A 25,858-nucleotide genomic window follows, 5' to 3' on the forward strand; every position below is an offset into this window, starting at 1 on the left:
AAATATATATTTATTATATTTTTTTGTCAAAATCTGAGTACATACTGTATTTATGTACCTTATACATGTATATCAGGGTCAAAATGATCTACCTCTTTCTATAAAACATAACATTTATGAAATCTAATGGGTAAACTTTGAAATGCTATTGTAAATATTAGTGATTAGTATTTCACATACACGTTTTCAAAGTTTACAGGTAATCAAAATGGTTGATTAATTGATCAATTATATTCAATATGGCAATAAAGACAATTCCTCAATAATGTACATAAGCTGAGTACTGGTAATATGTCAGTCAAAATAGCTACGTAACGTTCGTTAGGACGCAGTTCATGTATTGCTGTACAACCAGTTAGCATTTGCTATCAAACATTACCAATATACACAAATTGAAAATTATTTTGCAAAAGACAATTCAGCCAAAGTCAAGGCAACATATTGAAAAGTTTTCAGCAATGGCCACATTTTCCATTTCATCATGAAATCATAGTTTAAGAAGCGGACGTGTAGAAAACACTGATTTCTGTAGTGGAGTTCAGGACGCGAAGCAAAGCCATCAAACAATACACTTTTTTCAAAGGTACCTTTGTTTGGACAAATAGAAAAATGACAACAAAAATAGCCCATAAGAGTTAAATGTTTTGGCAGTAATGCCATAGTTTTTCATGTAAGAACAAGTGATTTTGGTTATTATCAAGACAACCATGGAAGTTGTTAGATATCCCTAACCCTAACCCTTAAATTAAACTCTTATGAGCTATATTTGTTATCATCATCATATTTGTCCAAACAAATGTACCCTTAGTCTATCTATCTATCTATCTATAGTATAATTTTCATATCTTACCTGTGGGGAACACGGTGGTCGAGTGGTTAGCATGTTGGGCCACACAGTCAGGAGATCGGCAACATCTGGGTAAGCGGCATAGGAAATAGATGGATGGGTATTTTACCTGTGTTGTAACCATACAAATAAAATCTCCCCATCAATTCTCCCACCAATCCTCCACAAGGCTGACAGACAGCGTGCACTTACATCCGCTAGATGGCGGCTTGTACATTCTTGTTTGCGTTGCCACAAAAAAGTGACCGAAGAAGAAATGCTATGGCGAACCGGAAGAGACGCTGAATTAAGGCAAATTGTTTTTGTTGAGTTTTAGAACGTGTGTCACATCGTTGCGTCCTCGTCGCAGTGTTTAATGTTAAACGGTCGAGTGCGCCGATATGTCAGCGTGGCAATATAAGTAGGTAATCTGCCAACACCACTTCAACTTCAACATCAACATAATTTTAGTAAGGCTAGCCGGGCAGCTAACGTTAAACTTGCGGTTCTCTCTCGATAAGGAAACCCTACTTAGTTGCTCTAAATGCTGTAGATTAAACTATACATTTTCAGCTGAGTTAACTAGGAGGCGGAATTCCCACCAAGAGAGAACACAGCAGAATGACAGGTGAGTGACACCAGCTGACGTCAACAATGAAACGTACTGTCGGTGCTTTGTCAGCCACACTAGCACCACAATGCCAATTAATTGCAGAGCGTTATCATTCCATCTGTATGTTCTCCCCAGATGATGCCGTCCTGCTGGATGTACCTGTCGTTCGGCAGCTTTACCACTGGGACTGTGGTCTAGCCTGCTCCAGAATGGTCCTCAAGTAAGTCATAGCATGTGTGAAACGATGGTACTGTATATAATAAGCAGGCATATCATATCTACGAGCTTTTAATGAGTAGCAAAAGGATTATAACTGAGCCTGTGACTGCCCTGTGGCAGGTATCTACACCCCATCAGCGATGAGGAGTTTCAGAGGGCGTGTTGGGAGCTGAGGATGACAGAGAGTGTGTGGACTATTGACCTGGCCTACCTCATGTGCCATCTAGGAATCAAGCATTGCTTCTACACACAGACACTGGGTGTTGATAAGGGCTTTCGGAATCAGGTACAGTTGCACCAATGATGGGCTGACTCACGATCATCTGTTCATTTTGTGTCTTTTGATTGATATGGAGATTGAGCATCACTTTTGCATTCAGTGTTTTTCATGAGAGGCATTTCCTCATTTTGTGCATTTATTCTGTTATACTGTTGTTTAATAAAGAAGCAAACTTTAATTGCACAAATTAATAAAACACAGCAAACAAATCCACACTACCAAAAACAAAACAAAACACAGTATATGCAAAAGTAAATTAGATGCCGCAGCTTGGATGGACTGATTCTTCCTTTCCGAAACTTATCTTTCTTATTTTTGAGGTTTTCTCTGCACTTTCACATAATGGTATGATCCTATATCAAGTGTGATCAAAGTGTGGCCCAGGGCCATCTGGTGTTTTTTTATTGGCCCGCAGCACATTCTAAAAATTTAACAAGAAAACATAAAAAAAAAAAACCAACAGAAAAAATGGAAAAATCAGCAGTAACTGTACAAGAATAAAGTCAAAATATTAAGAGAAAAAATGTATGACAATAACGTGATATTGTGAGGAAAAATAATGTACAGTATAATAAAGTATTGTTTTAGTAGTATAGAGTTGAAATATTAAAGTTGTTGTTGCTTTATTCGTTTTAAAGCTGTAATATTATGAGAAACAAACAAAACAACCAATAAAGTTGTAATTTTTGGAAAATTAGGTTACAGAAAATAATTCTAATGTCACGAGAATAAAGAAAAATTGAAGAAAATTGACAAGATTAAAAAAAAACAGCAGAAATTGAAAAACAGCTTTATTATTATGAGAATAAAGTCATAAATATTATGAGAAAAAAGTCGTAATCTAAGGGGGAAAAGGTTGCAATTTTTTACGAGAATACATTTGTAATATGAGGAAAAACGTTTTAGTATGTTACGAAAACGTTATTTTCATTTTATTATTACATTATATCATTCTTTTCACCTTTAGAGTTGAAACATTAAAGAAAAAAAATATTTTTTAATTAGATTGTATGAGAAACATACAAGACAAACGTTAACATGCTAGCACCTAGCATCATAGTGTTAAGTGTTTACATATGCGTCTACCTATGCTAATGTTAGCATGCTAGCAATGATAACATGCTAACGTTAACATGCTAACACCTAGCATGATAGTGCTAAGTGTGTATACAGGTATCTACCCATAAAAGTAGTAAAAATGCTAGTATGTTAACATTAGGATGCATAACACCTAGCATGATAGTGCTAAGTGTGTATACAGGTATCTACCCATAAAAGTAGTAAAAATGCTAGTATGTTAACATTAGTAATGTTAACTTACTAATGTTAGAATGCTAACAGCTACCAAGACAGTGCTAAGTGTTTATATGTGTGTCTACCCATGAAAGTAGCAAAAAATGATAGACATTCGCAGGTTAGCATTGCTAGCATGCTCACGTCAGCATGCTAATGTTAGCATGCGAACACCTAACACGATAGCGCAATGTACCGGGGTGAGTAAATGTGCTGAATGAGTTCCAAAGTTTGACTTTGGAACAGTCTGAATTGGTTGAGAAATGTGGAAGCAGTGAGAAATCTTTAGATCAAAGGCGTTTTGCATTGCGAAAAATGGGAATGTCGAGAAAAGTGGGAATTCTCGGTATGTGGAAAACGGCATGAATATCCTGAATTAGCTGAATCCTTTGATGTTGGAACAGTTGGAAACGGTTGAGGAATGTGGATGATAGCTAAGATGCAGTCTTGAAATATACAGTATACACTGTAACATATTAGTCTATTCAAAGTGGCCTTTGCATCCTTTCATTTTTCAGTATGTGACCCTCAGTGGAAAAGGTTTGACACCCCTGTACTATATCCTCACGTGACTGGCTGCATGACGTGCCCATCAAAACAAAGTTCAGACAAAAAAATAATAAAATATGAAGCTTTTCATATTCTTGTATTGTTTCTATTTGCAGTCATTTTATAAGAAGCATTTTGATATGGAAGAAGACCGAGTGAATGAGCTTTTCCTTAAAGCAGAGACCAAAGGTGTGCTGGTGAAGAAATGGTAGGTGATATGGTTCATAGCCATTTATGTGGATGGTTTTGACGAATCACTGATTCACTGAAACTATTTGTGCTACTATCTCGCCACAGCTCTGTGACAATTCAGGAAATTGAGTCCCACCTGGAACAGCGTCATGTTGCCATAGTGCTCATCAATGCTGTCATCTTGACATGTGAACTCTGCTCTGCACCGGTCAAATACTGCTGCTTCCTCCCTGTGGGCCAGAAATGTTTCTGCAGGAAGCCAGAGTATCAGGGTCATTTCGTGGTGGTGCGCGGCTTCAACAGGACCACTGGCTGCATTTTGTACAACAACCCTGCATATTCTGACCGTGAGTAATTGTACCCCACGATCATTACTTTTTTTTAATCAAAATGTAAGTACATTGGAACCGTAGTGAGTGTCATTAATTTATTACAGAAGGTCTGACTCTTACCCAAACGGGCGTTAACCAAATCATTTTTTTCCACAAATCCAATAAATAATGGAATATAATGGGAAACACTGGTAATCATTAATATCCGATAGGTGTCATCTCGGTGGACACCTACATGTGTGCACATGTATACTAGACGAAAATACGCAGTGATTTTTAAAAACAAGAATTTTGAATTAATTTGGGATTTTCTGTAATTGACACAAAGTCAAAATTAGACATATATATCGAATATTATACATACTAAGGGTGCAGGGTACAGGTAACCCACGGTACAGTCTGTACCACAGTTTTGGTCTGGTTTCGGTACTTTTTTTGTGTGTGAGAACAACTTTTTTCTCCCAAAATTCTCTCTGTATTCTTTATTATTATTATTATTGAAAGATTTACTGGCAGGTAATACTCCAATAAATAAAAATCTCAAATAAAAGATACAAATATTCATATACCATACAGAAAATGTAAGGACGTGGGGGCCACTTTGACATGTACATGAACTCATTCAATCCCAGCCATTTTCAAAAGACAATCCCTTCAGTACCAGCAATTTTAGACTATTTTGACTGACCTTTCAAGGCACACAATATTGTGTTCTATGGCTATGTAAACATGGAACCTACCAAAAGAAAGATTAGACTCCTGTCTTTCATCAGGAAACTGAACAGGAACTGTACTGCAACTGAGAGCTGATGATACACTACCACAGCATTCTACAGCGCCATGCAGTACCCCGACTTGTGCCCGCTTTGTCAAGGGTTCTTCCTACAGCAAAGTTATGACTCAAAGCATAAGTATTAACGCATAACATAATATTTTCCACCACACATTCATTATTACACTGAGTGTGCTAATATATAGTCCCTTATATTTCTTCAAATATTTCAGTATACCTTTTCATAGGACAACACTCAAGAAATGACACTTTGATACAATGTAGTCAGTGTACAGCTTGGATAACAGGACATTTACCTCTGCAGTCCTCTCTCACTCCTCCATCACAACTTCATGGAACTGGTGGATATTAGACACCTTGCCCTCCACCTTCCGTTTGAGGATGCCCCACGGATGCTCAATAGGGTTTAGGTCAATCACCTATACCCTCAGCTTCTTTAGCAAGGCAGTGGTGATTTTGGAGGTGTGTTTGAGGTCCTTATTATGTTGGAATACTGCTTTGCAGCTCAGTTTCCCAAAGGAGGGCATCATGCTTCGCTTCAGTATGTTCATGCACATGAACTGTAGTTCCCCCAGTGCTGGCGGCACTCAGTCAGCCCCATATAATGACACTCCAACCACCATACTTGACTGCAGGCAAGACACACTTGTCTTTGTACTCCTCACCGAGTTGCTACCACACATGCTTGGCACTATATGAACCAAATACGTTTATGTTGGTCTCATGAGACCACAGGGCATGGTTCCACTAATCCATGTATGATTGTCTTCAGCAAAGTGTTTGCAGGCTTTCTTGTGCATCATCTTTGGAAGAGGCTTCCACCTGAGATGACAGCCATGCAGAGTGCAGCGTATGGTCTGAGCACTGACCGGCTGATCCCCGAACCCTTCAACCTCTGCAGCAATGCTGACAGTAGTCATAACTCTATTCTCCAAACACACCCTCTGGATATGACGCTGATGTGTCCACTTAACTTCTTTACGAATTTAGAAATTTTCACTAACAGTGGGAGGTGTACTCACTTTTGTTGCCAGTGTTTTACACATTAATGGCTGTGTGCTGAGTTATTTTGAGGGGATGGTTGCATTGATGATGGTTAGATTGTATAACAAGTTACATTGTTATACAAGCTGTACACTGGCTACTTTATGTTCTACCAAAGTGTCATTTCTTCAGTGTTGTCCCATAAAAAGTTAGTATAAAATATTGTGATAGTGTGAAGTTGCGTTTTAGTATGTAAATCGGAACTTATACCTAAATTATCTCCTAAGTCACTCACACTGTACACAGAACACACGTAGGACATATAAAATACAGTAAAATATTAAATACAATAAATTGAACAGTAATAAAACAAGAACAACTTATGACTTTTATCCCTGTGGTTGCAGGGTTTTCTTTTTCTTTCAAGTGTTTGCTCCCATATCTCCTTGTAACAGTGCACCGAATCCATGACCCTTCAAGCATTCATTAGCGTTCAATAATCTTTTATATTGATTCTGCAAAAGCAACGAACAATGTTATGAACAGAAAAGTAACCCCCATAGAATAATAAACAGAAGTGCAATGCACCTCTTCAAACAATGGCTCTAGTTCAAAGATTTAACAAACGAATACTAAAAAAAAAAAAGAGAAGACAAAGTCAAAGCTCAGCTCAAGCATTCCTCAGTCCAGAAATGGTGTCAATATTTGTGACGTAGGCAACAAAGGCACTTCACTACTTCCTGAAGCTGCACTCTAAGCATCGTGGGGACTGTATTTTTAGCCATAAATGTGTGTGTGTGTGTGTGTGTGTGTATATACTGGATAGTTCAGTTGGTAAGGCATCCGCCTGTCAACCCCGACAAGGACTTGCGAGAATGAGTGAAGTACCGCCAGAAAGTCTCCTAGCTGATGTGAATGCAGCAATAAGAACGATCGCTACTATGACAGTCGCTGAAACCAATGAGCTGACATACAGTACAGCAACAGTGATCCTGGAGATAACATGATAACATGAAGGTCAAGAAGGAGGCACCATGGCGGAGAAGGTTGGAAGCCAAAATCAAGGCAACACGGATGGAAGTAAGCCAATTGTCAGAACTCCAGAAAGGTGCAACCAGAAAAGATGTCAGTCAGATGTCAGTCAGATGCCCATACCTGAGGCTCTGGAAACTGCCAAACAAAGACTCCAAGCCTTGGCTGCAAGATTGAGGAAGTACACGAGAAATAGAAGCCCGGAAAATAAACCGGCTGTTCTCCACTAACCCAACTAAAGTGTACTCCCAGTGGCAAGAACTAACCCACCAAGGCTAGAGACTGAACAATACTGGAAAGGCATACTGTATGGGAGAGGGAAGCATCACATAACAGTGAAGCACAGTGGTTAAAAGATCTAAGAGCAGACCACAGCACCCTCACTGACCAAGGCCCAGTAACCATCACAGTGGCAGACATCCAACAAAGAATCTCAGGTATGAAGAACTGGACAGCACCTGGCCCAGACATGATTCATACCTACTGGTTAAAGAAGCTAACTTCACTCCATGAGCGCCTAGCAGCACAAATGAACCAACTGCTGAGGGATGGGACCCACCCTGAATGGCTACCCAAGGGGCGAACAGTCCTGATTCTGAAATCCCCCTCAGAAGGGACCAGTCTCATCCAACTATCAGCCGATAACCTGTCTCTCCACAACATGGAAGCTCCTGTCGGGCATCATACCAGCTAAGATAAGTGGGCACATGGATCAATACATGACAGAAACACAGAAAGGCATTGGTAAAAACACCAGAGGAGCCAAACACCAACTAGTGGTTACCAAGACTGACTATGGATACCGAATTAAGAATGGGGCCACCGTCAGTCACCTCCTCTACATGGATGACATCAAGCTGTACGCTAAGAGTGAGCGAGACATTGACTCACTGATCCACACCAGCAGGATCTACAGTGGGGACATTGGAATTTCATTCGGACTGGACAAATGTGCCTGAATGGTAACAGAGAGAGGGAAGGTAGTCCATACAGAGAGCCTTGCAGTCCCAGAGGACAGAATAGTAGATGTTGGGGTACCTTGGAATACCACAGGCAAATGGTAACCATGAAGAGGCCACAAGGAAAGCGGCAACGGTCAAGTATCTGCAACGTGTAAGGCAAGTCCTAAGAAGTCAGCTCAATGGCAAGAACAAGATCCGGGCAATTAACAGCTACTGTATGCCCTGCCAGTGATCAGATACCCTGCTGGGATAATAAGATGGCCAAAGGAGGAAGTTCAGACCTAGATGTTAAAACACGAAAGCTGCTCACCATGCACGGAGGGTTCCACCCCAAATCCAGTATCCAGAGGCTATACGCTAAGTGCAAAGAGGGATGCCAAGGATTAGTGAGCATCAGGACCACTATTCAAGACGAAACATCCAAGCTTCACGAATACATCAGGAAGAGATGAAGCACTTAGTGAATGTCTCAGGCAGTGGAAACTGGAAAAGAAGGAGTTGGAGGAACCATCATGGGAGGAAAAACCCCTGCATGGGATGTACCACCGACAGATAGCTCAAGTGGCAGATATGAACAAGTCGTATCAATGGCTAGAGAGGGCTGGACTGAACGACAGCACAGAGATGCTAATCATGGCAGCACAGGGGCAGGCCTTGAGCATCAGACAATAGAGGCCCAGGTCTACCACACCAGGCAGGATCCCAGGTGCAGGCTGTGAAAAGAGGCCCCTGAAATAGTCCAGCACCTAATAGCAGGTTGTAAAATACTGGCAGGAAAAGAATACATGGAACGCCATAACCAAGTAGCCGGTATAGTGTACAGAAACATCTGTGCAGAATATCGACTGGAGACCCCTAAATCTCAATGGGAAACACCTCCCAAGGTGGTGGAAAATGAGAGGGCTAAGATCCTGGAGGACTTCCAAATACAGACCGATAAGATGGTTGTGGCCAACCAACCGCACAACATCATCATAGATAAGCAGCAGAGGACAGCCATTTTGATCGATGTAGCCATCCCCAATGATGGCAATATCAAGAAAAAGGAACACGAGAAACTAGAGAAATACCAAGGGCTCAAGGAAGAGCTGGAGAGAGCCTGGAAGGTGAACGCAACAGTGGTGCCCGTGGTCATAGGAGCACAGGGGGCCGTGTCCCCCACACTGGAGAAGTGGCTCCAGCAGATACCTGGAGAAACGTCAGACATCTCCGTCTAGAAGAGCGCAGTCCTAGGAACAGCTAAGATACTGCACAGGACCCTCAAGCTCCTGGGCCTCTGGTAGAGGACCCAAGCTTGAGATGAACAGCCACCCACCCTACCAGGGGAGATGGGGGGTGGGTGAGGGAAGAGTTTGTTTTGTTTTTTTTATACAGACCTGATCAAAATCTTAAGACCAGTTGGAAAAATTGCTAGAATTTGCATTTTTCACGTTTGGATCTTAATGAGGTTTTAAGTAGAGCTACAATATGCAAAAGCAAGAAGGGGAAGTGAGACAAAAAACATTTCGAACTTGTAATTTAAACAAAAAAAAAGAACTGAAATAGGTTGTTTATCAATTGTTTAAGACCACAGACTATAAAAGCCAAAATCTGCTCAAAATTGTCATTTTCTGTCGGGCATTCACACTGTCATGCCCTCCTGACTGCTAAAGCTAAGAAGCTTTCTCTTTATGAATGTGGTTGGATTCTCGAGCTGCATAAGCAAGGACTCTCGCAGCGTGCCATTGCTGCTGAGGTTGGGCGCGGTAAGACAGTCATTCAAAAATTTTTGGAAGATGCTGATCATTATGGAACAAAAAAGTAGACCCAAAAAAATCACACGTGCGCTTAGTCGGAGGATCCGATTGGCTGTCCATCAAGACACAGGGCGGTCTTCGACCCAAATTAAGGCCCTTACTGGTGCCGACTGCAGTGCAATAACCATCAGACGGCAAAGGGTTGGGCCTGTTGGGCTGTGGGCCTGTTTCTCTTCCAAAGGCCCTGGGAACCTTGTTAGGATGCATGGCATCATGAATGCTTTGAAATACCAGGATATTTTAAAGCAAAATCTGGTGGCCTCTGCCCAAAGCTGAAGATGGGTCGTCACTGGGTCTTTCAGTGAGATAATGACCCTAAACATGTGGCCAAATCTACACAGAAATGGTTCACCAGACACAGAATCAAGCTCCTACCATGGCCATATCTGTCCCCAGACCTCAACCCCATTGAAAACCTGTGAAGTGAGCTGAAGACGAGAGGACCCAGGTTGCTGGATGATTTAAAGAGACTGTGCAAAGAGGAATGGTGGACGATCCCTCTTTCTGTGTTCTCCCATCTTGTGAAACATTACAGGAGAAAATTACCGTAGGTGCCATTTGGTTGGCAAAAGGGGGTTATGCAAAGTATTAACATCGGGGTGCTAATAATTGTGGCTCACATGATTTGATGTAAAATAATAATTTCTTAATGTGTGATTTTTTTTTTAAATTTTCTTAAAATGCACTTTAATTAAAGTTTGGATTTTCCTCTTTTTTCCATTGTGGTCCTATATTTTTTAGAAAAAAAAGTTAGAAGCGAAAGAACACATCTTAACCAGGGTGCCAATATTTATGGAGGACGCTGTATATAAAGACAAAAACAGCCTCCATCTGAAGTTTTGACTTGTAGGTGACAAAGCATATTATTATCTTTTTCTCCTTATATTACACTTTGTTCATTTTTACATTTAAAAATGTTACTTTACAAATATTTCAACTACATTTTTGCAAATCTTTTTTCTCATATTATGACTTTATAACAATATTTGGATTTCACTCTTGTAGTCTAACTTTTTCCCACCCTAATTTTCCAAAAGTTTCTTTATATTTTGTTTTGTTCATGATATTACAATTTAAAAACGTCCTTCTTTTCTTTGTCAACTTTAGGCTTCTAAAATATTTTTTTTCCTCATAATATTTTGACTTTATTTTTCCTGAACTGAACGATATTATACTAATATTATAACTTTATTTTCCTAATATGGTATTTTGACATTATTCTTGTAAAGTTACTGCTGTTTTCTTCCATTTTTGCTAAACGGACCACCTGTACTCACATTAGTGAGGTTCTCCCAGTAAGAGTGGTGCCAATTGTTCCATCAGTTGTATCATATGCTGCAAGAAATGGGGGGGAAAAAAGGTTTTCACAAAATTGTAAAACTGTTCGGACTGTCATTATGTGTGTGTGTGTTCATTCAGGTGTGTGCTGCACCACCGTCAGCAACTTTGAGGAGGCTCGGCGGAGCTACGGGACAGATGAGGACATCCTGTTTGTCTTTAAGGAGAGCTGATTGACAGTGTTTGAAGATCACTTGCATTATGAACATTAAATGGTGGGCTTCCTTCGCTGGTCCAGATCCCGTTTGGCCATCCTCATCGGTGCTTTTGAGTCCAACAGCCCACATGAAAAAGACTTTGTTGTTTCCCTTCATGCAACCAACACCACTCAGCCTGTTCAGGATTTAACTCAATAGGCGGATATGCTGAATTGTTTTTGATTGTGTTTTGTTGTTTTGAGATGATGAATTTTTAATTGTCGAATGTTTCATAATCTTGAGAGGATTAAGAGGAAGTACAATAGATGAATTATGACCTACAGTAGAATAGGAGTTTTCAGGAAGTAACGTAAACTTTATTCAGGTTTTACGATGACCGTACTCATTTTATTCAAGTCGTTTATGTTAGAGGTCATGTGACCAGCTTCAGCACTACTTTTAAAAAGTCACTTTGTGTCACTTGTTCACATAAGGGGAACTAGTGGAGCTTTGAAAGTCTCAGGTAATTCAAATCTACCTGTGCAAAGATAATAATGCTCAGTTGGGAAACTAGCAATATGTTTATTATGGTGTGTGTATTTTACAGCTGCACTGCATTCTTGTTTCCAGTATTTTGTCTACATGAGAGGGTAAAAATAAAATAAACAGAGCATTGTGCTTGACATTGAATTGGCAGAATTTCCGATGCAGCACTTCTCATCATTAGATTGTGCATGTGTAACTAATTAATTGTCCTGTGAGTGTGTGGAACATAAGCCGATCGCAGGGAAATTGGCTTCAATGAATTATTCCAAAGCAAAAGCTGCCAAAAGAAGAACATGCTTGATCATAGACATCTGTTTAATTGTTTTTTGTTGTTTTTTTTTTAATAAAGGTGTCTATTGTCATGGAAAAATTAAGGGCAGAACAAAGGTCAGACAAAAGTGTGCCTAAATGTTATGTTCAGAACAATGTTTTTATTTTTGTCATTCCGGTATTGAGTTCTTGCACTACACGTTTCACATGTGATTATATAATGTTTAAATGAAACATTTCATCTTAAGCTTGTCAATATATATACTGATGCTTTCAAATAACACACAAGTCGTGTGTATTGTTTAATGACATTAAACCACTTGCAACCTCATTAACAGTATAACTTGAATAAAAAGTGTTTCATACTGTGGAGGTTTATATGCGTGCACAGGGGATATGTGGGCTATTCCTTGACTATTTTGGGCTTGTAGTCATGTCGCACAGCCTTGGTGAGTTCCTCTGCATACTCAGAGTAGCGCCCAGTCATCTACACACAAAAACACAATATACAGTACATTATATTACATAGCATTTCAAATCACCCTGTTGTTTTTACCTCAGAGGCATTTGAGCTTCAAAATGAGCTTCAAACCCGCAATTACTGTGCTATAAAGCCATCTTATATGGGCGAAAAAAAATCCTATTTAACCCACAAGACCACCTTAAATGACGTTAAATGTGGGCTAGTTCGAATTTTTGTCATGATCTTAACATCCCCATCAGCAGTGTACTACAACTACAGTGATATAGGGGGGAAATTTAAATAAGATAAGATAAGGCATTTACCTCCTCAAGATTGCGCCACACAGCTTCATCCATATCTGCATTCATCAACGCAGATATAGCCTTAAAAGACTTTTTTAAAGACTTTTTAATAAAAACTTTCCATGACATCTTCCACCAACCGAGTAATTGCTCATAATTCTCGTTGAACACCTCTTCTCAATTCGTCCACGTCCACCCTATTTAAATTTCCCCCGTTTACTTTTGATAAACGTGTATTTGCGTCTACTTTCTGTCCGTGACGTTTTTCCCGGGCTCCCGAGTTTCCAGAACTACTGCGAGCAGAAATCGTGTAATCACGTATGGAGTAGTCATCATCCTGGCATTCTTTCGCATTTGCATGCTATTTCATTTGCCATTGCTAAATGAAAAAACACAAATGGAAAAGCGACGCCAAAATGTAAAAAACAAAGAAAATACAGAAATCATTCTTTTGTCTTTGTCATTACTAGATGCAATGACAAAAAGAAGTGGACAAGACTAATACAAAACAGGAAAAACAACGACATCTTGGAAAAAACAAAGACAATAAAGAAAAAACAATAACAAAATGGTAAAAGAATATGACTACATTTGCATATTTTTTATTATTGATTCTCTTTGTATTTCCACACGTATTCCCTTTCAATTTTGGCACTCCTGTGATTCCATATGTTTCATGTGACACTCATGTATAGCTTCCCAAAATGGCTGCGTGTCAGGTAAGCTAGCTAATTTTCCAAAGCTTATGCCATTTAACAATTGTAATGATTTAATAGGGTGTCAAACATTACATCTCAACTGTTATTGCTATATTTTTTTTTGAATGAATTCATGTAAACAAGCTAGGAAAATGTCACTATCAGGCTTATAGCCTCAAAATTGCTAGGAAAAACCTGACGTGATATACTGTTTGTCACAAATGCTAATAAGGCACTCAATACATTTCAATTGTTGTGAATTAATGTATGTTCTTTTGTTCAAGTCAAAGTACAGTGCAACATTGGTCAGCGTCATTAATTCGTTCCAGAAGGTCAGACAGTAACCGAAACCGACGCTAACCTAATAATTTTTTACATAAGGAATTATGTTAATCCAATAAATCCAAAAGTGTCAAAACAAAACACTTTTTTTTACAGTTTTACAATTATAGCTTTACATGCAGAAAACAATTAAAAATGCACGTAAATACATATAAATGATGAATTAAAGGGATAAATGAACATTTAACATTAGTTTATCTTCATTCAAGACGTGACTGTTCCCACACACAATGTGGCAACGAGATCAACACTTCCTCTTCAAAACCACCTTCTTGTTTTGCTATGAGTTATTCCTTGAATTCAATAGCGTTTCTCACTTCAATAACCCAAAATGGAGCTAAATAAACTTGCAAGTGCCTGTATTTTGATAAGGAAGGTGAATACTGTTTAAGACAAGACATAACTCATGACAAAACAGGAAGGTAGCATTGGAGAGGAAAGTGTTGATCTCGTTGCCACATTGTGTGTGGGAACAGTGTGGGAACAGCAAAATTATACAGTTAATTTTCATTTATTGTGTGATTAATTAATTAATGTATTATCGCAAGACAGTTTTTTTCTGAACGAGAAATCTTGTCATGTTTGAATATCGTTTTAAACACCCCTGGTCATTTAAATGCATTTAGAATTGTTTTATGCATGTAAAACTATAAAAATGTTTTTGTGCATTTTTTTTCCCTGTCCTGTCCAGCCTGTGTTGAGTCTGTGTGCCAGTTTTTGTGCATTTTTGAGAGTCAACCGCTGATGACATCTTAGACGGGCGACATAGCTGACTTCCGGTTTTGGTTGCCATTCAGCAAGCTAAGGATGATAACAGTACGTTTTGTGATAAGGCAAGGCGCGGCAAGGCAAGTTTATTTAAAGAGCACAGTTCATACACAAGGTACGTAATTCAAAGTGTGTGATAGTGGTGCATGATGTGATAAAAAATACATTAAGAACACAGTTGGACTCGCGCAATGTATTGAGAACGCGACAAGATGTGCGCGATATTGTACACTAACTGAAAAATGTACGTAAACCGAGGCAAAATTTTGGAATACTTTTTCAACATTAACCAAAAAACATGCTAACCGGGATAGACTCTAACCAAGGTTCCACTGTACATTTGTTATTTTCAAATAACAAATACAGGTACATTTACCATGGCTCAATGTGACATAAATGTAACATCACACATCTTTGACACTAACTGATAGGTGAAGAGGGGAAAGATGACATAATCTAATTTGCATAATTCATTCATGTTTCCTGGACTCCTTGTAAGTGTGCGCTGATCTATGAGATGCCTTATAATGCATGATACTGACTACTGTCCATAGTTGTGACAACAAGCTACACAGACAGTCCCATTATAATGTGTCATGAGTGAGGGCGAGCAGATAGTGCCAAATCTGAAAAACACTATTTATGGTAAGCGGCCACAAATAAATGAATGTGTGGGAAACACTGGAAATGTGTTCCATATTGTCTGTGGTATATCCCCCATCATTTTACTTTAAGCAGAAATTGTTTATGGGTTCAAGTAGGAATAAATAGTAATCATCTTATAATTTATTTACCTTAAAAGTCCATTTGTCACTGATCTGACGGTTCAGGTTGAGGTCCAGTTCTGCAACCAATAGTCCATCACGGGTCCGAGAGAGTCCTGGGGTGCGGCTGCCATCAGGAGCTGCCACATAGCTGGATCCATAGAAGTGTCCAAGGTCATGGTGAGCTGAAGACATTCGCAAATGTGTTACCATTGTAGCCTATTTATGATGACGTTGTTGTTAGTTACTAGCAATACATCACCGGTAGTCCACCTAAACACCTAAACGCTCATCAAAGATCCGCTATAGCAGTGGTTCTCAATTGGTTTGGCTGCCGAAACCACCATAACCCCTTGATGACAAGCGGCAACACCAAATCGCTGACATTTTTCAGCTCAGATATCTTATATTTGATGAAGAGAATGTAGTTTGAATTTGAGGTAGTGCAAAATAACAGTGTGATAGCACAAAATAAACATTTCACTTGTTATCCACATACTCAAAATTATATTAACAAGAAGTGTTTTTAAAGGGTTTTTAACGGTGGTTAATCGATTATCTACTTAATCGACAGTTATTTTGGTGTTCGATTAATTGTTGTTTGATTTAAAAATATAAATATCCACTGATTTCAGCCTCTTAAACGTCAGTATTTTTTTTTTTATTTCCTTAGTCATCCATGAAAGCGGACCTATTATCTTTGTGTTTTAGGCAAAACAAGATATTCACGCACATCAGCTTTGACTTTGGAGAACAGTGATGGATATTTTTGCCTCTTTTCTGATATGTTGCGGACCACTAACTGTTTGTCTTTGGTTCATATTCATTTGGTCTGTCTAGGGCCTAATCGACTACTCAATAAATTCAAACAACAAGCTTCACATGCACCCACTAAGAAAGTAATCGTTAGTTACAGCCCGAATAACAAGCATAAAATACATACAGGCAAACACTTTCTAGGACTCAACAAGAGACAGGATGGCACATCAACATCTTAATGGCAGGAGACTACTAACCTAATTTGAAAGAGCACTACAGAGTAGGGGTGTCACAAAATCTTGTGTTAAAAGATCTTGCAAGATTAAAACATGACAAGATTTCTCATTCAGAAATGGGCACTAGGATTATAATAAATGAATTAACCACACAATATATGAACCGCGATTGGCTGGCGACCAGTCCAGGGTGTACTGGGATAGGCTGCAGCATACCCCAGCGCCCCTAATGAGGATAAGCGGCATAGAAAATGGATGGATGGATGGACAATAAATGAAAATGAACTCGATAAGTTTGCCAGCTTCAATATATTGCCATGCGCATGTGTGTATGGTTTCCTTTTCTCCCTCCTACAAACAGGCAGACAGGCAGGAAGACGGTTCACTCTGTTTTTTGGTTTCAGGACCTCGGCGTGTTGTTTCATAGAACAATGGAGGCAGGGCCTGTACCATTCCATGCACCATACACACAGAGTGCAGAAGAGTGTAACGTAGTCGAAATTAAATTAGTAGCTTGCAATATATTGTCATATATTTTTTCAATTTTTTCATTGTACTTAAAAGTACAGTAGTACAGTAAAACAGTAAAATAATGTTAAAATCTGGTTGTTCTTGTAGACCCAATCTTGTGTATTGTCTTGTCTCATGAGCTGTCTCATGACACGCCTAATGCAGAGTGTAGTTACCACCTCCAGGAATATTAATAGAAGACACTCCACCTCACAAAAAATCCTCTTCAGAATAAAAGCCCAAGGTTAAGACCCAGGACTCACTGAAAATGAGTCTGCAACTACCCACCAGTTGAGAATCACTGCTCTATAGTACAAGAGTGCTCTGCTGTTGTCCTGCAAAAATGTTAGGAGGTTCTGAACAGAAATTGCTGGCTGTTCTAATGTCATTCATGGGCCATATTTGGCCCGCGGGCCACCAGTTGAGTAGCTCTGCTGTATCTAATCTGTGTGAATATTGCTGTAGATACTGTACAACTCTTAAGAAACAGTTAAAATTAACCCAGGGAGGTGTTTTAGCACTGAGTAAGCAATACATTCAATTCAATCTTGGAATCGGGTCAAATCTTTCAAAAACTCTTAATGCCCTACCTTTTTTTCCATCACCAGATGTATACTCGTTTTTAAAATGCTCCTGCATGAAACAAAGGGATTTTTGTTATTGATTCTAATTAACAAAAAATACCAAGACTGTCAATAGTGATAATAGCGATGTTTTGTGAGTTTGTTGCATCACCTTGGTAATGATTTTTTTCTCTCATCATGAACTTGTTGGGTGGGTTAAAACCTTGGCAATATGTGGATAACACAGATTTTTGGGTGAATGTGACTTACCGTACCAACTCGATTGATTGCACAGGTGAAACAATGGTTAGCGATGGCTGCATTCCTGGCCTCTATAGGCCACAAGGGCTCACTGCAGAAATAACATACCATTACTAACATAAAACATATAATAGCAGTACTTTAACCACATTATAGTTAGCTCCAGAGGTTGTGAACTATAGCACATAATATTTATGCAATCAAATGGTGTTATAACAGCATCCACTGTTCTGGAAAAGATTTTCTACAAGATGCTGCCGTGTATCTGAAGGATTTGTCTCCCCATTTATTCGAAGGAACACTTGTTTACGGTCAGTGATGTTGGATTGGAGGGTCGAGCCCATACCTGTCATCATTTGCATTTAAGAATAAAGTGTTATAGTCAAGATCAAAGCTGTATTTGCGTGTATAAAAAAGCTGATCTACTAACAGGGTGCATTGAGGATTGTGTCTATCAAATGAGCAAAGTGGCGAGGAGCTCTCCAGCCTTAAACATATATAATAATTGTACAGAAATATACTTGGCTACTTCGCAGATTTCACTTATTGCGGGCTATTTTGGGAACCTATCCCCCGCGAAACGAGGGAACACTGTACTGTAAATGTACAAAATGTAAAAAAGGCAAAATGACCAGCAGAATTTATAGGGTCTTGAAGGATGTTTGATTTATCCCCTAATCCTTGTCTTTTTTATGGTGTTGGATTTTCCCACAGTGGAAGTATTGGTAATTATCTTATTGTTCTTTAACAAAAGTAAAGTTGCCCATTGGTGCCCACCTCAGGCCTCCAATAGTAGCCGAAGGGTTGAAGATGATCTCGGCTCCATTCATACTGTACATGAACCAGTTGAGAGGGTGGTGGCGCCCATAGCAGATGTTGATGGCTATCTTCCCAAATTGTGTCTGGAACACTGTGTGGCCCGTGTCACCTTCCATGTAATATGTTGACTGAGAGCAAAGAAAAAACAACAGTTTTTGTACATGTTTGCAACGCATCACAAAATCTAACAGACAGTACATGCTGACCTCGTTAAAGTCTCCAACTCTGGGAATGTGGTGCTTCCTGCTCTTTCCCAGTACATTCCCAGAGTTTGATATCACCACTGCTGTGTTCCACACAGTGTCGTGCATCTCGTCCCGCTCCAGAATCGGAGAAATAACTACCATGTTGTATTTTTTGGCAAGCTGAATGAGATCATCACAATGTTAATATGCTTCTGCACTGCATCATAGCACATCTTATTACAGTGCCACATGGACAAAAATAATGGGACACCCGGTCATTAGGCTAGAGCAGGGGTTTTCAGAGTGTGAGGCGCACTTCTCCAGGACAAGCACTTCAAGTGGGGTACAAGTTGGACTGGCATTGGCTGGTGATTGTGACAGAAATGCCTTTGAAAATTGTAGTTACTCTTTTAGTCCACCAGGTAGTGACAAACACCCGTAAATTATGCAAGATGCCGGTTAATTTGTTGTCTTTGGACTATTGTCACCTGTGTGTTCAATGCACCCGAAGAATCTCCGTTAGCTATTTTGCTGTTTGCTGTTCTTATTCTTTTCTGTTTCAATCGCCCATGGTAAATTACATGTTAGCCTCAGCTGTATCACGCCTTCTTTGTTCTGTGTTTTATTAAATACTGTATTGATCCAACCTGCCACCGTGTCCTTGCATCCTGGTGTGGCTACACCAAACTAGCAAAACATAACACCAAAACACAATATTACACTTTGAAAGCCCCTGAATTACAGTTTGGACTTAGTCCCTAAACTGTAGCTGTAACTCTTCTGGTAAAACTTTCTACAAGATTTTGGTGTGTCTGTGGAAATTTTTTCCTTCTCATTCGGAAGAACATTTGTTAGGTCAGAGGTCGCTGTTACTGGACTTGAGGGAGGGCCTGCTGGCAGCCTGTCTGTTCTAGTTGTGTTTGATGAGCTCAGCGTCTTTGTGCAGAATTCTCCAAAATAACTTGGTGAGTGGAACAATTAAGATTTAGATGGAATAACAGGGGTCTAGTAAACTGATTGATTGATTAATTGAGTGTATGGCAATACATTTGTCCATATATAGTATACTCTATGTGAGATGTCTGTTTGGTCACCTCTTGGCAGAAGCGTGTAGTATTTCCATTCTCAGCAGACTCTGCAAATTCCGTCCACGGTTGTTTCTCCCGGGTGCAGAAAGCAAACGGCATGGCTGTGTACAGCAACAAGCAAGTCAGTCTGACATGTTTTGTTCCAAATCACAATCTCACTTACTCCAGATTTCCTGAAAGCAGACAATGTTCACGCCACACATGGCTGCAACTTGGACAATTTCCCCAACCCTGCTGTGCATAGCATTGACCTATAAGGAGATGGTCAGTGTGTTTCAAGCAGGAATTGTATTTCATTGAAGTTCCCTCCAATCTTCCCTCTAACCTGGTCCAGAATCAGTGCATCTGTGGGAAGAACAATGCTGTGCTGAATAAGTCCCACTCGGATCCTTCTTGGCGACCTCAGTTGCTCATGTATCGCTTCAAAGCTGTAGCCCTTCAGCTCAAAGTCACCCTCACATGCAGCCTCAACAGCACTTGATGGTAGGTCCAACTTCCTGTATGCAGAAAATAAATTATCTATGATAATCTGTGAAAATAAACATTATTTTATTTGGGCCAAGAATCATCTCATGGGGCCCTCCATTGGGCCAGTCAGATCCGCCGGCTCAGGGCTAGTGATGTTTTTTTGGGTCTACCGCTTTACTTTTTTGTTCCATAACCCTCAGGACCTTTGAAGAAGTTTCAAACGACCGTCTTACTGCGTACAACCTCCGCAGCAATGGCGCACTGTGAGAGGCCTTGCTTACGCAATTTAACAATCCGACCACAGTCAAAGAGAGAAAGCTTTTTCGCCTTTGCCATCAAGAGATCATGACAGTGTGAATACATGACAGAAAATGACATTGAATCCACATTTTTGCCAAAATATTGGCTTTTAAAGGCTTTGGTCTTAAAAATGTTTTTGTCTCATTCCCATTTCTTCTGTTTGCATTTTGAAGCGCTACTTACTCCTTAAGATCCAACAGTCCAAAATATAAATTCTTGCAATTTTTCAAATGGTCTTAGAATTTTTATCACTAGTGTATATTTTAGTTAATTTAGCCATTTTTATGCTTAAACATGATCAATTTGGGCAAAAAATATGTCAAATTTGCTTCAAATTGCTTCAAATTTGCTTCAAATTTGCTTCGTGTTTAACCACGACACAGCATGATTTATGAATTAATATAGTTTTGAAAAACCCTGATATTGTGAAGCCCCGAAAATTGAACCACAAAGTGGCGAGGGATGACTGTATTACGTATATAAATTAAGTAAAGTGATAAATTGTAAATCTTATCTGGATTATTTGAGATAAAGCAAAAAGTATAAATCATAAAAGCATAAATGTATAAAAGCATAAAGTAGCGACTAATCTCACTGTATATTCTAGATGCAAAAACACTTCGAAATGTCAGTTTCCCTCATAGTTGTATTGCAATTCTATGACTGATAATCTCCTTATGCAGCATGAATTACCATAACTTCATTAGGCATTGAAAGCATGTTGTAGCAGATAGTATGATCAAATCCTTTATAGCATGCATACATTTTCATTGTTGAACCATACTGAGCAAAAAGGCAAAATTTTGACAATGCTATAATGATGACCCTATTCTTGACAGTTACTCATGTGTTGATAATCATTAGCTGTTATTGCATTAATATACTATATAATTGTTTCATTTTTGCTTTGTGCAAAACAAGTCTGGCCAGGCTCTTAAAACAGGGTAAAGGGCCACTCTGTAGCACACTGATCAAACTGATCAAAGTGCACTCCTCTTTTAGAGACCAGCAAATTAGTTCAACTCACTTTGTATCCTTGCCATACAGGATGCGTTTGACCTCTTTCAGTTCAGCTTCTGGGATGTGAGTGTCCAGAGTTTTCTCAAGCGATTCAAACTCGTACGCAGACATTTTCGTAGATCCTTCAGGTTTTGCAGGTTCCGTGCAGCCAAATTTTTTTCCACTGTTTATTTTTCCTCCTGTCACTGATTATCATTTGTACTTCCACGTCATACCGACACACCTCTTGCTCACTCGTGTTTGCTGAAGTTGGTTATTAACTTGGAAATTAATCAAATGCACTCAAAAAATGATTCAAGCCCCCTTTTGTTTAGTTCAATTACATTAAAAATAATCATACATAGTTTTGAGTGGCATAAAATAAAACATGTGAGTAGCTCAGTAGTGACTTCACACTGACATTTGGTGTGACAGACAATAATTTAGTTATTTGAGACTTTCTATTGAGAATGCCCATGAATGTCAAGAGTGGCGGATGCCACAGCAGGAAAAATAGGATCCCAATGCAAGACTAGGGCAACTTCAAAATCCAAAAATAAAGTTTAATAACAAAAAGTGTCCAAACAGGTAAAGTACAAACAAAGGAAAATCCAGCAAGGGTAACAAACATAAAACACTGACAGCAGAAGGCTGTCAGGAAAAAACTAGAAGTAACAACAGAAAACGCTGAAGGCAAACCAACAGGAAAACACTAACGAAGTACAGAGCAGGTAAGCACAAGCACAGGTAACGGACCAGAAAGCAGGGTAAAGGTAGTGGAGCCGGACTGAGCGGCAGCAAGGAACGGGAGGTCAGGAAGTACAATCTGGCAATGATCAGACGCTGCTGCCTTGCTTAAAAGGAGTCCAGATTGCAGATTGCCCGCAGGTGCGCTCCGGCGTCTCCGCCCACGCCGGCTGAGGTGCACTGCGGACAAATGGCAGACAGGCGGCAGCAGAGCGACAGGCAAAGTGTGACAGTATGTCCCCCCCTCATAAGACGCCTCCTGGCGGCTTACCTGGCTTGTTAGGATGGAGACGGTGGAAGTCGCTTATGAGTGACGGGTCCAAGATAAGGGAGCGGGACACCCAAGAACGCTCCTCAGGGCCGTAACCTTCCCAGTCGACCAGGTACTGGAATCCCCTGCCCCTCCTTCGGGAGTCCAAGATGGCCTTCACTGTGTACGCTGGATGGCCATCGATCAGGCGCGGCGGAGGAGGCGACTCGACCGGGGGGCACAGGTGACTGGAGGACACAGGCTTGAGGCAGGAGACGTGGAATACCGGGTGTACCTTGAGTGCTGGTGGTAGTTTGAGTCTGACAGAGGAGGGACTGATGATGGAGTCGATCTTGTACGGTCCCACAAATCTGGGTGCCAGCTTCCGGCTGGTTCCGGCCAACGGTAAGTCCCTGGATGACAACCAGACTTCCTGGCCGACCTGGTAGACGGGTGCCGGAATCCTGTGGCGGTCAGCCAGGCGTCGATTACGGTCCGCCGTGCGGTTCAGCGCGGCTACTGTCTCTCGCCATACTCTTCGGGCGCGGCGCAGGTGGATTTGGACCAATGGCACCGACACTTCCGCCTCCTGAGACGGAAAAAGAGGAGGCTGGTACCCATTAGCGACTTTGAAGGGTGACATACCTGTGGCCGAGCTGACAAGAGTGTTATGCGCGTATTCCACCCAGGGGAGGTGGATGGACCAGGATGACGGGTGTCGGTGGCAGACGCAGCGTAAGGCCGCCTCGAGGTCCTGGTTGGCCCGCTCTGTCTGGCCGTTGTTCTGTGGATGGTGACCGGATGATAGGCTCACCGATGCCCCGAGTAACTTGCAGAAGGACTTCCACACCTTGAATTGGGGTCCTCTGTCGGAGACAATATTGAGTGGAATGCCGTGGATGCGGAAGACATGTCTCACCAAGAGTCGAGCTGTGTCCAGTGAAGTAGGTAGTCCAGGTAATGCTATAAAATGTACCATCTTGGAAAACCGGTCAACAATGTTCAGGATTGTGGTGTTTCCTCTGGAAGGGGGTAGTCCAGTAACGAAGTCCATAGCTATATGTGACCAGGGACGGGTCGGGATGGGCAAAGGTTGTAACAAGCCCGCCGGAGGTCGATTGGACGACTTATTTCTGGCGCAGACAGAGCAGGCCGCGACGAACTCCTTTACATCCGCCGCCATGGAGGGCCACCAAAACCTCTGCGCCAATGCCAGCTGAGTTCGTCTGGTTCCAGGGTGACAGGTAACTCTGGATGCATGACCCCACTGCAATACGTCCGATCTTAGTGTCTCTGGAACAAACAATTTGCCAGCCGGACAACCCTCTGGAGGCTCCTCCCCTTCAGTTGCCTCCGACACCTTCCTCTCCACCTCCCACCGAACCGCGCCTAACACCCGGGCCACAGGTATGATGGTTTCCGGCGCTGTTCCCTCCTCCGTGGAACTGAAGACTCTGGACAGGGCGTCGGGTTTAATATTGCGTGATCCGGGTCTGTAGGTGATGGAGAAATTGAAGCGTGTTAGGAACAGTGACCAACGGGCTTGTCTGGCATTAAGTCTCTGGGCGGTTCTGATGTAGGACAAGTTCTTGTGGTCGGTGATAACTATAAACGGATGAACTGCGCCCTCCAGCCAGTGCCGCCACTCCCGCAGCGCGAGAACGATGGCCAACAGCTCCCTGTTGCCCACGTCGTAGTTCCCTTCCGCCTGTGTGAGGCGACGCGAGAAGAAGGCGCAAGGATGCAGTCTCTGGTCGACCGGGGACCGCTGGGACAGCACGGCTCCCACTCCCGTATCAGAAGCGTCAACCTCAACAGAAAATTGTAAGTTAGGATCAGGATGTACCAGAACCGGAGCGGATGTAAACAAGGTTTTGAGTGTGTTAAACGCAGAATTAGCCTCTGGGGTCCATACAAACGGAATTTTTGGTGATGTAAGCCTAGTCAGAGGTCCTGCTTTGCTGCTGAAATTACGTATGAATCGCCTGTAGAAGTTGGCGAACCCGAGGAACCTCTGCAAGTGCTTCCTTGATTTAGGAGTAGGCCACTCGACCACCGCCTGGATCTTGGCGGGATCGGCACGCAGTTGACCCTTCTCCACAATGTACCCCAGAAATGGCACCGAAGTGGCGTGAAAGTCGCACTTCTCTGCCTTCACGTAGAGCCTATTTTCCATTAATCGCTGGAGAACTAGTCGGACATGAGTGATGTGGTCTTGAAGATTCCTGGAAAAGATAAGTATGTCATCTAGAGATACAAAACAGAATTGATTTATCATGTCGCTGAGGACGTCATTAATGAGGTTTTGGAACACCGCCGGGGCGTTCGTGAGCCCAAAAGGCATAACCAGATATTCAAAGTGCCCCAGCGGTGTGTTAAACGCAGTCTTCCACTCATCTCCATCCTTAATGCGTACCAGATGATAGGCGTTGCGGAGATCTAATTTAGAAAAAATGCGTGCTGAGTGTAAGGCGGAAAAGGCAGAATCCATGAGTGGCAAGGTGTAGCTATTGCGGACAGTAATGCTATTGAGCCCCCGGTAGTCGATACAGGGCCGAAGGGATTTGTCCTTCTTGGCGACAAAGAAGAAGCCCGCCCCAAGTGGTGAGGAAGAGGGTCGAATAAGACCGGCAGCTAGGGAAGAAGATATATATTCCTTGAGAGCTCTTTGTTCTGGAGCGGAAATGTTATACAATTTGGCGCTCGGAAAGGTGGCGTTAGGCAGTAATTCTATGGCACAGTCGTACGGTCGATGAGGGGGAAGTGTTTGAGCACGGTCCTTGCTGAACACTTGCTTTAAGTCGTGGTAATCGCTAGGAATTCCTGTAAGATCTATCTCTTCCTCAGGAGAATTGGAAGAGGGAACATCGGATCGAGCCGAACGGAGGCAGTTAGCATGACAAAAGGGGCTCCAACTGGAGACGTGTAACTTGTTCCAATCTATGAGTGGATTGTGAAGTTTAAGCCAGGTTAGCCCCAAAACTAGTGGCGCGGACTGGGAGGGCATGACATAAAAACGGATGGTTTCGGAGTGGTTACCTGAGAGATGGAGAATAAGCGGTTCGGTTTGGTGTGTAATGGCCGCCAGGAAGCGCCTATCCAAAGACCAGACCTCTTTACTAGCAGGCAACTTAGTCATACTGATATTATTCTTGAGAACAAACGCTGTGTCCA

At 41.3% G+C, this 25,858-nt stretch overlaps 2 protein-coding genes across 3 annotated transcripts; one reads left to right on the forward strand and one right to left on the reverse strand.

Moving 5' to 3' along the window:
* Positions 1–238: 238 nt before the first annotated feature.
* On the forward strand, positions 239–11,799 carry gucd1 (guanylyl cyclase domain containing 1). Of its 2 annotated transcripts, none has more exons than XM_054772821.1 (6): positions 239–1,454; positions 1,575–1,659; positions 1,779–1,944; positions 3,897–3,988; positions 4,078–4,319; positions 11,291–11,799. In XM_054772821.1, exons 1-6 carry the CDS (start codon positions 1,448–1,450, stop codon positions 11,380–11,382), a joined length of 684 nt encoding a protein of 227 aa, XP_054628796.1. In that variant the 5' UTR covers positions 239–1,447; the 3' UTR covers positions 11,383–11,799. The 2 variants fall into 2 exon arrangements, with proteins under 2 accessions (XP_054628796.1, XP_054628797.1); XM_054772822.1 differs by lacking the exon at positions 11,291–11,799 and adding an exon at positions 5,078–11,283.
* Positions 11,800–12,245: 446 nt separating this feature from the next.
* upb1 (ureidopropionase, beta) lies at positions 12,246–21,885 on the reverse strand. Its single transcript, XM_054772817.1, has 10 exons — positions 21,716–21,885; positions 20,246–20,417; positions 20,084–20,171; positions 19,927–20,021; positions 18,854–19,012; positions 18,606–18,775; positions 17,838–17,919; positions 17,595–17,637; positions 15,530–15,684; positions 12,246–12,649 (listed from the first exon to the last, which is right to left on the reverse strand). The coding sequence occupies exons 1-10, from the start codon at positions 21,817–21,819 to the stop codon at positions 12,566–12,568; spliced, it is 1,152 nt and encodes a 383-aa protein (XP_054628792.1). The 5' UTR covers positions 21,820–21,885; the 3' UTR covers positions 12,246–12,565.
* Positions 21,886–25,858: the final 3,973 nt, after the last annotated feature.

Source organism: Dunckerocampus dactyliophorus, chromosome 4, assembly GCF_027744805.1.
Source record: "Dunckerocampus dactyliophorus isolate RoL2022-P2 chromosome 4, RoL_Ddac_1.1, whole genome shotgun sequence".
In the NCBI taxonomy this organism is placed as follows: domain Eukaryota; kingdom Metazoa; phylum Chordata; class Actinopteri; order Syngnathiformes; family Syngnathidae; genus Dunckerocampus; species Dunckerocampus dactyliophorus.

Excerpts from the sequence above, each read along its gene's own strand:
- gucd1 (XM_054772821.1), top strand. Across the intron at positions 3,989-4,077 it reads GGTGTGCTGGTGAAGAAATG|CTCTGTGACAATTCAGGAAA; the intron begins GTAGGTGATATG and ends ATCTCGCCACAG. Across the intron at positions 4,320-11,290 it reads CAACCCTGCATATTCTGACC|GTGTGTGCTGCACCACCGTC; the intron begins GTGAGTAATTGT and ends GTGTTCATTCAG.
- upb1 (XM_054772817.1), bottom strand. The coding sequence starts at position 21,819 with ATGTCTGCGTACGAGTTTGAATCGCTTGAGAAAACTCTGGACACTCAC. Across the intron at positions 18,776-18,853 it reads GAGTTGGAGACTTTAACGAG|TCAACATATTACATGGAAGG; the intron begins GTCAGCATGTAC and ends CTTTGCTCTCAG. Across the intron at positions 17,638-17,837 it reads CAATCAATCGAGTTGGTACG|GAGCATTTTAAAAACGAGTA; the intron begins GTAAGTCACATT and ends TGTTTCATGCAG.